The sequence below is a fragment of the Sebastes umbrosus genome, chromosome 23 (genome assembly GCF_015220745.1).
Source record: "Sebastes umbrosus isolate fSebUmb1 chromosome 23, fSebUmb1.pri, whole genome shotgun sequence".
Classification (NCBI taxonomy): domain Eukaryota; kingdom Metazoa; phylum Chordata; class Actinopteri; order Perciformes; family Sebastidae; genus Sebastes; species Sebastes umbrosus.
The window spans coordinates 13397248-13411091 of record NC_051291.1 but is presented as its reverse complement, the minus strand read 5'-3'; the positions used below and the strand labels follow the sequence as shown (position 1 = coordinate 13411091).

General features: G+C 41.5%; 1 protein-coding gene across 2 annotated transcripts in view; it reads left to right on the top strand.

Annotated features, from left to right (window-relative positions):
• Positions 1-8530, top strand: part of cacna2d1a (calcium channel, voltage-dependent, alpha 2/delta subunit 1a) — a 104615-nt gene extending 96085 nt beyond the window's left edge. For both annotated transcript variants that reach the window (XM_037760115.1, XM_037760114.1), the window contains 3 exons: positions 659-771; positions 1405-1487; positions 5788-8530. In XM_037760115.1, the coding sequence (XP_037616043.1) occupies positions 659-771; positions 1405-1487; positions 5788-5910 (319 nt within the window). In that variant the 3' untranslated portion in view covers positions 5911-8530. The remainder of the gene's footprint in view (positions 1-658; positions 772-1404; positions 1488-5787) is intronic.
• Positions 8531-13844: the final 5314 nt, after the last annotated feature.

The following is a 13844-nucleotide window of genomic DNA, read 5'->3' as shown; positions in this document are numbered from 1 at the left end:
CACCCTCCCTGACCTGCAGTGATACGTTTGCATCTATGAGACACAATGAAGTCCCCAGAGGTGGCACTAAGAGGGGCTGTAAAAATTCACATGCCATGAAGGTGAAGTCAAGTCACTAGCACGGACCACCGTCTTGGCATGTTCGCATGTGTGTGTGTGTGTGATTGCACACACGTGTGTGTACGTACGCCGTTTTTAAGGCCCCCTCGTGCCGGCTAATGGAGTGCCTGCCCGCATGCCGCGCGGCGTTCCTGCACATTAGCCGCGCACACGTTTCTTTTTTTAACGACCGCCATAAAAAAAAAGAAGAAAAAAAAACAGAGAAAATCATTTGTGCACCAGCGACATGTGGGTTTCGGTAAAGGTCCTGGAGGACAGTGGGGTGGCACAGCAGGTTTGTGTCCCCTTAGGAAGGAAAGCAGCACTTAGGAGACTTGATTGAGCGATCCACTGTGTGCTTTTCATTCTGCTGAAGATTACAAGGAGTTTATCATGCATGAGGAATATTTCATGTCTACTTTTAAAGAAACAGACCAAAAATTCAGTGTCTTCCTTTCATTACTTTCTGGATGTCTGGGTGAAATAGTATCCTCATCTTTTCCTGGACTCGAGCCCACATGTCAACAACCTCTCTTGTGCCTCTTGTGCTCCTCTCCAGGCTCTACCACGCTGAAAAGCTGCCCAAGACGAACCTGGTCTTTATCATCTCTGATGCGAAACTCACCTGCTCGTCCTGTGACACCAAGCCGTTAATACAGGACGAACAGCAGTGTATCCTTTTACCCAACGCAGCAGCCGTCATCTGGCACAGAACATCTACATTTTGATTCAGCGAACAGATGTTTGAAGAAGTTTGTGTTTTTGACAAGATAATCACGAATAGACGTTGACTATCCTCACTATTCCCTTCATTTGCATCCTCTAAATCCTACAATGAGTGAACATTTCAACAATAATTGATGTCTAAAAATTGGCCCAGGACAACAGATGCGTCCGCACAGGGTTTCTTCCCTGCTGTGTCTGTAAAGCAGATGGCAGTGTGTGGGATACGTCTGTTGAATAGCTTACAAACAAATCTATGATGCTCTCTCAAACACACAGGGCTGCGGTCAATTATATATTAAGCCTTTTGGAAAACACAATGTTCGAATATAACTGCCATGCAGTATATATTGAGATATTGAGCAATGTGTTTGAAATCTAAAAAGAGACAACTTGCTTTTATGTTTCTGGATGTGTTTGATTTGGAGAATAATTTAATATATCCTAGTGATTTCCCACATTAATCAAAATGTTCTGTTTAACAATTTTTTCATTGGGTAATCAGAGTGTTTAAAGAACTATCTATTACTGAAGCAGAGTCACTTGGAAAACTGTGTCATGTTCCTGACGTTCCTCCTCCAGCTAACGGTCCTGATCCCTGTGAAATGGCCCAGAATCCCCGGTACAGGAAAGGGCCCGCGGTCTGTTTTGATAACAACGAACACGTAAGTTGCTTCCATCAGAACCTGCACTGCTTCTGGTTGAATTTGACCTGCACACTTTTGTTGCCAAGGGTGCTCTGTGTAGGGTTTCAAGCTTGCTAAACCAGTGAGACCGTTTGCTGCTGCTTTATTAGTCTCTCAAGAATTACAGAAGTTTTGCAGAAAATCCAGCCTGAAATTGGGGAAAAGCCGTTCAAATAAAAGCGTGCGCCCCGAGGCTACTGTTTTTGGGGTTTCACTGCTAAAATCATTTGAGTTTATTGCCAAGAAAAATCTAGGTCTGGTTACAGCTTTATACGGGACACAGTTTCAATCAGTACTTTTAGCACTTACATAAAAAAATCATCTGCAGATCCAAACCCAACATATATTTTTGACTACCACGAGTTAGGGCTGGACCAAAACACACATTTATCAAAATACTGGCATTAAGGCGACTCTTCCCAACATAAATTTACTCCTATTTTCAATAACACATTTTTTGAATCAGATATAATTAAAGCTGCATTAATTGACTTTTGCTGAAAACACAACACTGACTTATTATGAACTTGTTAATGGGGAAATTGTCAGCAAATAGTTTACTGTTTACACATAACATTAGCAGTAAGGCTGTCAGAGTTAACGTGATAATAATGTGTTAATGCTCATACAACAATATATAATATAACACAACTTACAATTTTTTAGGTTGTAGCGGGCTCAGTTTTAAAGCTAGAGTGAAGATAACCAACCATGTCATACTAGTTTGTCACAAAAGAGGCTAAATAACGCTCCAAACTTGTGCTAAATTTTGGGCAAAGAAAAACTGTCATGGCCATTTTCAAAGGGGTCCCTTGACCTCTGACCTCCAGATATGTGAATGAAAATGGGTTCTATGGGTACCCACGAGTCTCCCCTTTACAGACATGCCCACTTTATGATAATCACATGCAGTTTGGGGCAAGTCATAGTCAAGTCAGCACACTGACACACTGACAGCTGCTGTTGCCTGTTGCGCTTGAGTGTGCCATGTTATGATTTGAGCATATGTTTATAATATTGTCAAAGCTGTGGGCCGTAAAACCAAAACAATGAGCTGAAAGATGCCCCAAAAATGCACCGTAGAGCTGAGCAGAACTGCAGAGTTGGGTGATAATTCTCTGGTGGGTTTGTCACTATGATCGACCCCTTTCACATTATACATAGTCATTTGATCCATTATTGATGTAAAGATATTGATTCTAGCAGCTTTAAACAGAGAATAAATACAACAACCAAAGACATTTAACCAGAAGTGTAATCTTTAGACTGTAATAAATCCGGACAAACAAAGCCAGCACGAAGGAAGGAAATATTGTGCACCGAAGTATTAACAAACAAAATGTTTCCATTCAATCTCTCAAGGTAAATATGACAACTTACGGTAATATAAGTGTTAGTTTATAACATCCAGGCCTACCCACAAAGTGCCTGTTATTTTTTTTTTTATTATTCCTTCCCAAATTTATACTCCAGATGAAGCAACGTGATCTGTTTTGACATTTCACCTGGAAAATAAGAGGTAGCAACAGCAACATATTAGGGACCTATAAAAAAGGAAAGAAGGATTTCAGCCAGTCTTTTTTTTTTTTTTAAAGTTAAGCTCTTAGCCTCACTGGACAGAGCCCAAAATCCTTAAGCTGCACTCCTGATATGGAAACACTATATCAGTGAAGAAATTCTACCCACGGCACCTTTCCATCACTAATATCTTTAAATGGTGCATGCCTTTTTTTTTTTTCCTTTTTTTTTTGCAATCCCTCGAAAGCTGTATGTGTGCACATTTCCCACGCGAAGGCAAACAGCCGCTTGTTGCTCGACTATGAATAACTAAAGCTAAACAAACATTTTCATGAGCAGCAACAGACTCTCTGCGTGTGAAACCTCTGCGCTTGTTTGTTTTCACTCTATAGTCTCTTTCCAGTGTCAAAGTTTGTATGAATTAACTCTTATGCTCGCTCAAAAAACATCCACACACACACATGCTTAACTGCTCCTCTCACACTCTGAACGCATGTGTCTTGTACTACTATTGTCTAAACTGATTTTCTTGCCTTCTCTCTGCTCATATTTGCTTTCTAACTTTCTTGCCCTTTTGCTGCATGATTTCTCTCTCTCTGTTCTCTCTGTTCTCTCTGTCTCCCGCTCTGTGATTGGCTGTTGATTGGTTAGGATGAGGCCATGTGCCGAAGGAGCGCAGGCTCCCCATTGGCTTCCTCTCTGCTCATGTTACTGCTGCCACTGTTCATGTGCTGTCTCGGGTCAGTCCCATAACGCTAACTTTTGTCTTTCATTAACATTTTTATCTCACACTCAATCTCACCGCCTTTGGCTCTTAACTTTTACACTCTTTCTCCTGGTGTTTCTATTCTGTTTGTTTTCCTCACCTTATCGCTTCTCCTCTTTTTACATCTTTTTGTTCCACTTCTTCATGTCTTTTTTCCCATTGTTTTCCTACCCTTATCTTCCTCACCTGTCACTCTCTCTTACATTCTACCACCATCTGTCTTCTACCTCCCAGTGTGTCTCTCGCCAACATTTTCTCCGTCTCACCTGACTTTGAACTTCAAGCCATGCTCTTTTATATCTTTCCCCATCTATCATTGTCCGTCTCAGGCAATACACTCCGGTGTCTATCTCTGCCGACATCTGATTACTGATGTAGCCAGACTAGCTATAGCTAAAACAGGCCACTCACTTCTCATTTGCATCCAGACGCTTGTGCGTCTCTTGTAATGATTCTCAACTCTTTTTTTCTCTGCAAAAACATATCAAGGCGAGACATTCTTTCCCCCGTTTTACCTCTCCAGATGCTAAGCATACAGAGAGTGGGAGTGTCCGATCAGTATTGGTCAGACGTGATGGCTCAAAGTTTTCCAGTCAAGAGTAAAAAAAAGACATTTCGAAGCTTTTTTTTATATATATTTCCTGACCTCTTGTTTGATACCTACATTGTTCTGGTTGACCGTTTGCAAAGCTCCACCCCTGTTAGTTAGTGTTTCTAACATGCGACACCTGTCAAGCTTTCCGTTGTCGCACAGCACATTGTACAGTGATAAATGTGGTAGATGTACTTCTCAAAATTCTTGGTAATTGTTGAAATAATGGGTCCTTGATTTCAGACAGAGGTATAGGCTTCAGCTGGCAAAATCAGTAATCGTCAGACGAAATGACAACTGATGCTGGCAGACTAACAGCTATAGAACGTTAGCTCCAAGAAATGGTCAAAAAACAGTCAACGGCTGACTTTTTAATCTTTCCAGCTGACTTTAAAATCCAGTAAAAGGGTCTTAAATATGCACCTGATGGCTACATAAATAAGATAATGATAAGAGACTGAGGCTAAAGCTTCATGACCCAGACAAAAAGTCAGCATCCTCACCGTCAATAATCCATGTAAAGCAACAGAGGAGGGATCCCTCCTCCTGGATGGACAGACGTGCAATAGATGTTGTGTGTACAGAGTAACAACACAATTAAAATAGACAATCCAACTACTCTTCCGCAACGGCGCCGTCAGTCGGGTCGCCGTTATCGGCCTTAACTGCCGTATGAGAGCAGTTGGGTACGCTAGCATGCTCTAAAAGGCACGCGTGGCTGGCCCGGCGATGTCAACAAAGCACAAAGAAGCTCAGATTCCAACACACACACAGAGGGAGAGCGACTTCATTCTCTGGTAGGTAGACATCATTACTCCTCTATACAGTATCTTTACATAGTTATTTGATGCTATATTAATGCTCTGGATATCACATAGAGCACCTTTAAGTATGATAAAAAATTTAAGATCCGACTGTTATTTAATTCGAACATAACACTGTTTGTCTGCTTAGCATACGTGTTTTTTCAAATGGTATGTTTTCACTTTTAACATTACAAGAGAAAAAGCTTTTAGGATGAGAAGTATCCGTTGCTGGGTTTGCTTGAGTGCAAACCGAAATCGAGTAGAGTAGGAGAGGCGTTAGCTAACTCTGATAGCTCTCAGGACTGGCTTCCACACTGTGGATGCTACTTGTGAATGGGGCTTTTTGACGTAACCTTTAACCTGCGAACCCACATCAATGTATGTAATGTAACTAATGTTTTTGGATTTTTTTTTTTTTTTTTTACCACAGCTCCATGCACACCACTGCGTGTGGAGAAATTCAAAGCTTGACAGATTACGTGCCAATCGGTGTTTAGGGGGAGGGGTTTAGTGAACGGTCCATTGGAAAGTTTTGAATGTGTTTGTTTTAACAATCAGTAACTTCACTTCTCCCCCCACCCCTTTGCTTTGTACCAGGAGCAGGACCCTGACTGTGGCGGGGTGTCCGGCCTGAGCCCCTCACTTTGGCTGATGGTGGCCCTTCAGCTGGTTCTGCTCTGGGTTTCGACTGGCTCCAGACCCCACACCATCTCGTCATGACCTCTGAAAAATCCTCATCACACCCTCTCTCTCTCCTCTCTCTCTCCTCTCTAACTCTCTCTCTCTCTCTCTCCCTCTGTTATCTCCAAAATGGCAACCAGCATGCAACGCTGCCACCGAAATGACAAGCGCCCGATGAGAAGCGCTTGTACCTAACAAAACGAAAAACCTGTGAGCCCCCACATCCTGCCAGTTTCTTCCTTTTGATACCTTCATTTTCAGGGGTTTCTCAAAGTGATTTCACCAGGTGCAAATGGGACGAAAGAGAGATGTTTATCGGAAGATATCAGTTTTGAAAGAACTCAACCTACGCCTATCCTTCATCTCTTCAACGGTCCCCGCCAGCTGAGATTAATTTTCATTGGCGCCTTCTGAACTTTCTCTGGCTTGATGTCATCGATGAATCGGACTGCCTTATAGTATCAGAGGGATTTAAATCATGATTGGGGGGAGGGGGTGGGGCGGTAGGGGGGGGACTTGCTGTTTATTAAAGAGCAGTTTTATTCACCACTGCCAGAAACACCGCTGCCTTTTGCAAGCGTGTAATTTATTTTGAATCAATTTGCAGTGGCTAGTTATTAGGGTATTTATAGTTTTTGTGGTTGAGAATTCGGCTAAGATTGCAGTAAGAGATGCCAAATTGTTACATCACAACCTCGTGCCCTTCGTTTGCCTCCGTCGGGTTGCTGATAATAATGTCAGATTTTTTTTTTAGATAGCACTACGCGGAACATTTTCACAGTGTCTGAGGGGTTTTTAAAGATGCATCGTCTTTACTTTCGCCCCCAGTGTTTTCTTTCATGTAGATACTGTATTTGCAGTGTGGAAATCATTGTTCATTGTTATGTTTATGCACAGAAACCAACCCTTCAACTGCCACAGAGGGCCTGCGTCTGAGTGATTTAAGCCCTGATCGAGAGTAGTAAATTATCTGGATTTCCCGCCTCGGCTTCGTCGGATTGCTCCAATGAAAACTCTCTTGCCATAGTGCGCATCGACCAATCAGGTCGAGCCTGGCTGGTGTCCTACGCATGCTCAGTGGACAAAATCTCTAGTGCCATGTGAACTGCGTGACTCAGACGAACCCTTCAGCTTCGTAGGCCGTGGCGACTGAATGGAAAGAAGTGTAGTATTTATTTTATTTTATTTATTTGAATGAAGCGTCAGGACAGCATGCTATACTGTTTCTTTTATCGCCACCACTAAAGAAAATATGAAGGGGGTATGAGAATTTGTATTTGACATTTTGGTCAACAAAAAGAAGGAAATCGGTACATTTGTATTCACTGCTGTCACTTTTTAAATTAAATGACTACTATCTGCACTGCAATTCAAAGTGCAGCTGTTATTTGTCTTTACAGTTTCATCCTGACTTAAGAACAACCTCTATATATCTCTATATAGTGGCTCTTGCAGTTTACTACACTGTGGTATGATACCACCCAGTAGAAATCACTGCAGTCAGTCCATTCTTTGTGATCTTCTTTGCTGCGTTTTATTTTCTCCAATATACGCTCATCTTGTTTCATTTTGTGTGCCTTCCGTTTTCCATTGGTTAAATATATTTACAGACGATTTACTGTAGATTGTTTTATTGAAATATTGTCATCTTGTTTGCCAGAGTGCACAGCAGTTAAAGATGTATTAAGAAATGCACTAATTAGCCAAAGCACTGCTGCGGAGCAAAAGAAATCTGCCAAAATAATAAACAATTATACATTTTTACAGGACCAAATCCAGACGAGCTAAATGCCAATGCAGTACTAATTATATCAGTGAGGATAAGATAAATTAACTTAATTAATTTCAGGATGAAATTATAAATCCATCCTGAAGACGCAATATGTAGAAAATGACATATATTGTTCTGGTTAATTTATATATTTATAAATTATTGAGGATTAAAAGACGTAAATTCAAATAGGCAGAGTGTGATTGTTGTAGACGACAAGCTTTAAACCCTGATTATGTAAATGTCACTTTTACTTAAACCAGCTGCACTTGTTTGTTTGGAGCTACTGTCAATGAGTGACCCCAAAATTTGGTCCTTATTTATGTGTCTGTTGGTTCCAGGTAAGAATTGACAATCACAGGTTACCACAGTTAGAACTGTTTAGTGATATCAGATACTTTAAGGATGCACTCCGTGGTTTTACTGCCTAATCGTGCCCCCAAATCGTAAAACTTCCTTCTAACTCACTTCATGTTCAAAACATCAACAGAGGAGCTTATTTGGGGATTTTGGGGACGCTATGTACACCACTAAAACAAAACCAAGGAGTGCATCTTTTTATGAGTGTGTAAAAGCTGTCGCATGTTTGCAGGAAACCACTTAATTCTGTGGGGGGAAGTGAAAACCACAGATTAAGCTGTGTGCACCGCATTACCACTAACATTTGTCTTTCACCCTCTACAGAGTTGTTTTAGTTAAAACATCGCTGTTTTTATATCATATCCGAGTCAGATCGTGGAGTGCTATAGTTTGTCCATCTTATTTTGTGGCACAGCTCAACCGCCACCGTCACCAGTAACTTTAAAGTGGTCTGTGGTGCACTTTTTACTCTCAATGTGTTCCTCTATCTTAAACTATAACCTTCCAACGAAAACAATGTGGTGAAAACTAACAATGGTATTTATGCTCCTCTTTTACTAACGTACTCAAGAATATCAAGTGCCATATGGGACTCTCTTATTCTCTTGTGGAGAAACCTATTATCGTAATATAACATTTATGCAATTTACCAAGGCAACATGTAAGTCTCCTAAATTGTTTCCCTGTGCTGCATGGTAGTGGCTTACAATTTGATTTTTAAAAGACATAACATATCCGGTGTGCTCCTGCTTAAAGTGTGTAATGTTGGGAAGCGTTTGTTCATGATATGATGAAGTATGATCAGCTATTACTGCCTTTCTCTTGGGGGGACAGCATTTGGCTCCGCCCCTGGTCTGAGTCAGCTGGGGAAAGAGAATCTGATTGGCCAGCGTGATGTTTGAATGCACTACTCAATCTGTCTGATTGGTTCAAGCCATTTATTAATCACTATTACTGTATTTAAAGACCATACCGGTGATTCAGCGAATTTTAGACCAATTACTACAAATCATGAATACTTGTTACTGCTGAATATTTTGCAAACATTGTAGTGTTTCAGATTTTAGTGGGTGTACTCTAGACGGTCAACTCTGTCAGCATGAAAAAATTTTGCCATTGGACATTTCTGCAAACCACGGATACGTTGAATGTCAACGTTTCTGAACCAACAATACGTTGTTACAATTAAAGTGCCAGTGTGTAGCATTTTGGGGGATCTAGAAATGGAATATCATTTTCATAACTATGTTTTCGTGAGCGTATAATCACCTGAAACTAAGAATCGTTGTTTTCGTTAGCTTAGAATGAGCCCTTCATATCTACATAGGGAGCGGGTCCTCTTCACGGAGTCCGCCATGTTTCTACGGTAGCTCAGAACGGACAAACCAAACACTGACTCTAGAGAGAGTTTTTTGCATTTTTTACGTTACCTGAAGGCGACCGTAGTTCTCTGTCACGCTTGTGAAACTGCTGTAATGCGAGCCGCAGAGTGCAAAACCGTGGTACTGCCAACCGCTGTCTGACATCCGTTGCTCCTAAAGTAGTGTTATTATGGTAAGGATGGCCTCTGAAAGCGGCTAAAGGCGTTACGACGGTTTTTGCACTCGGCGGCTCACATTACTGCAAACTTGGAAAGGGAGGAGTGAGTGGAGGGGTACTCAGTTGGTTGCAATGTGCAACCACACCACTAGATGCCACTAAATCCTACACACTGTACCTTTAATCTGTACAGAAATTAATGGAAAACAATGGCTGTCTGAAAAGTCCTCTTCAAATGTGGAGGGAAAGTGGGAAAGGTGAGCAGTAATAGGCTATAATATATACTTGAATTGTAGTTAAGAAGTTGCAAAAATCACTGGTATGGTCCTTTAAGTCACTTTGGACAGAGGCCTACGTTGACATGAAATGAGTGAAAATAGACACCACCCTCAAATGCTCCAGTGTTTTTAGAGATGCACAGAAAACATTGGAGAGCGAACATGAGCTTCATATACACGTCCAGATTTCATTCTACTCTTAAGTGCTAAAATCAGATGCTGTCACTTCAGGAATAATATACTCTCGATGTGATATGAAGTGTTTTTGACTCTCTGTTGGTGCTCTCTGTATGGATCGTGTTGGTTGGCCTTTTTATTTTCTGGAATCTTGAGGACTGCTTAATGTGTGTGTTTTGTGTGTCTTTTACCTTTGCTGCCACTCTTTGGCAGACGATTGGCGGGCCTGTCAGTCAATCTTCCTCTGCCTTCGGTTTTAAGGCAGGCTCTTGATGGAGGCGTCCACCAAGTCGCCCCTCGCCAGACTCTTTGGGAGGGCCTTGGTGGGCCTCTCTGTCAGTCTCCCTCGATTGTGCTTTAACATGTTACACTTTAGTGGAACTTGATTCTCCAGAATCAGTCATGTAAAAATTTGTACAAAACTGATGTTGTTCTCAACAAAAAGAACAATGTTTATAATCCCGGGGAGGAAAAAACGTGTTTATTCATGTGCAAATAAGGTATATTCAGAATAAAAGTCTATGATTACTATCTGTTGCATTGCGTTTAGAGTTCTGGCTCATGTCCTTTTCTTGCAAAATATCTTTTTTTTTTCCACAGTAGATCAGATTTCTGTTACTAACTTCTGTCACATTGCCAACACACATTTCCCATCCAAATGTGTGTGAAAATGAGAAGGAAGCACCCCGAGTCTGCTCTCCCAGTGTCTAGCCAACATCAGAAACTGACGTCCAGCCAAGATCAACAATGTCCAGGAAAAGAAAGGATGGAGGCGTAGGTCCAGCCCCATCTCTCTACAACATTGAATTTGGCTCAAGGACACGTCCATTAACAACGACCCGTAATGTTCTCTGGTCATAAATTTAGAGTAATTCTTGTTTTCCCCGTTGCACGTTGATCAAATGGTAAGTGACTTTCTCGTTAGCGCAGTCCGCTTTACACTTGAACCTGAAACCAGCTGTGCTCAAGCCCAGATTCTTAGAGCCACTATTCCTCACTGCCCCCCAAAGACAAACTACAGGCTCATTTTACTCTTTATTATGGACGTTAAAAACCTAACCCTAGTCCTGCATGGTATACTGAAGAAAAACTCAAATCCTTTAGGTGCTTGGGGACACTTTAAATGTGACCAATTACAATGGTTTAGTATTTATTTTTAATAAAAAATGGCCTTTATTGTTGGTAGTACAGCTGGCGAATGACTATACAGAGACCAATAATATGAAATTACATATTTTACAAACCCTGTGACAGAAATAGATTACAACAGCATCAACTAAAACTATGCGAAACTGCCATTTCAAACAATTATGATTTGATGGACTCTCAAAATTCATCAACATCATAATGGAAAGAAAAGACATTTCTTTGGCCCTCTTGGATTTTGACTTATAAATCTGTTATATTTTGTAATTGTTCACCATGTGCAATCTCTGCTTTAAATACATTTCTCTTTCCTTGCATGAATTGTGTATGAACGATTTATCATCATGCCAAAAATTGCGTTTTCCGGTGACAGCACTCTGTCTTTCTTGGACTCCACTTTCTTCCTCCCAAACTCTTCCTCTCCACAAGTGTTATTCCTTGTCTATCACGGATGAGTTGCGATGTCAACAGCACACGCTGGATTTCCTGCCGGGAGGCTCTGGATTTCGCGTCTGGCAACAAGATGACCCAGTCGGTTTACACAGAGAGGTCACTCCTGTTGTGTTTTTGATTGTTATCCTAAGTCTTCGGGCTTGTGTCCCTCTGTCACTGATTGATATCTGGCCTGAAGTCCCGTAAGTAAACGGCCTCTAGAGTAAATACGAAAAGTTTATTATGTAAGTAATTACTTGGTGGTATTAACAGTCCTCTCATTACACCGACAGATTTATTTTTGTAAAACGGGCTTTCCAGGGAGTATAGAGATGGTGTCACATGGTGTTTGTGCACCTTAAGTACTATATGAAATGGGATCCCATGTCCTTGACCAGGAATGGTTACACACTGGAGCTCACCGCTTCATGTATATGCATGTTCTGCTCTTTCCCCCCCTCTTCTCAGATAATGCTTACGCTTGCATTCCTCACTGTGCGAGATGGAGAAGATATGGTTTCTGCATTCTCCCTTCCTATTCTGTGGAAGCGATCCTACAGTGTGGCCAGTTTTGGATTACTGAGGAGTACACTGTCCCCACACGAAACCTGTTTTATGCCCTCAGACAAACCCAGCTGACCACCACTGAGAACATTTTGTCTTCGCACAGATCCAGGCTACAAAGGATCCAGTAGGCACATGTTTGTCGGGAAGGAAGAACAACTTTGAGGGGTTGTGGTTGGAAAAACACAATGTTCAGAACCTCAACCGACAACAAAGAGCAAGGATTAGACCACCAAGGCATTGTTGAGGTTTTGGTTTGTCTCCACATCTCATGTGTTTTAGCTCTTCTGTGTCATTTTAAAGGTTGTTACTTTAACTTTGTGCTCAGGGGGGTACATCTGTAACCACCCCAAATCCCAAATGAAGTTTGTACCCCTTCATTTAAATTTCAAACACCTCATAAAGCCGTTTTTGGCCCAGGCTCAAAACCCAATCACAACTGCTGTAACCAATATGTTGTGATATTTATAAGGCACAAGGGGATCTCATTTCAGGGTAGCTGAGATTGATATGTTTAGCATATATTGGACTTCCATTGGCCGGCCCCCTGGGGTCTTTCTGTGTGAAGTTTGCATGTCTGCATAGGGTTTCTCCGGGTGCTCAGGTTTCCTTCCACACGCTTAATTGGCAATTGGTTGTCTGTCTCTACAGTATGTGTCAGCCCACTAGCGACCTGTCCAGGCCAGGGTGTACCCAATGTCAGCTGGGAATGGCTCCAGCCCCACTACGACCCTCCAAAGGATAAGCCAGTAGGTTATAGCAAATGGATGGATGAATGGATTGTGCCTCTCTTATTCAGAAAGTCTGTACCCTGAGGGTCAGCAGTCAACTGCATGCAACTTCTCGCTAATGTTTTTTTTAGATATTAGATTACGACGAAGGAGATTACAGTCAAAGTATGGCTGATTCTTTCATTGTGTAAGCGGTAAGCAGCCCCAGGTAGCCTGTTTTAGATAAACGTAGCTTATCTGTACATGAAATTACTTTAGATTACAGCGCAGATTATGTAAAACATACATAAAATCCATTCCTGTTTATTAGTTTTGCCTTTTATCGTCACAATAGCACTGTTTCCATTCAATTGTCTAGCAAATTTTAAGCGAATTTATCGGCAAAAAATATCGTAAAAAGTTTCCAGTTTCCATCAACTGGTTTGGAGCAATAAACTTGTTGCGTAGATTGGTCAGAAGGTGGCACTATAGGCTACGCATGGCTGTAATCTGCCAGTAAACATAGTAGAAGAAGTAGAGGTTGCAAACCGGAAACAAAACAAGTCGCCATCTAACCATCTACGATAGAAAAATGGAGAGAGGTCTTCAGGAATTTGTGTCAATTGGGCACGTTTTAATTGTTCTTTCATGTCAGCTAGTATTGGCCACGTTTCATGCTGCCCGGAGACGAAGACAAGCAAGAAGACGCCGACAGCGGAAACAGCTGATCAGTCATGTGAGTAAAATGTATAGTTAGTAAGTATATGATGGCCATTCCCATGCTCACTTATGTCTCATAAATTGTTGCAGCAATTTTGGGTTGATACTTTAGGGCCTGGTTACCTTGTGATTGACCGGTCGCTACCACAGCGTTGCCCAGTCTGGGAGTTGTCCACGTTTTCGTCTCACAACTGTAACGCTTCAACAGTGTGTTTTTAGTTCATGAAAATGATTTGTAACTTTTTGGTCGCCTAAAAATGTCTTTCAGCGTTCAGT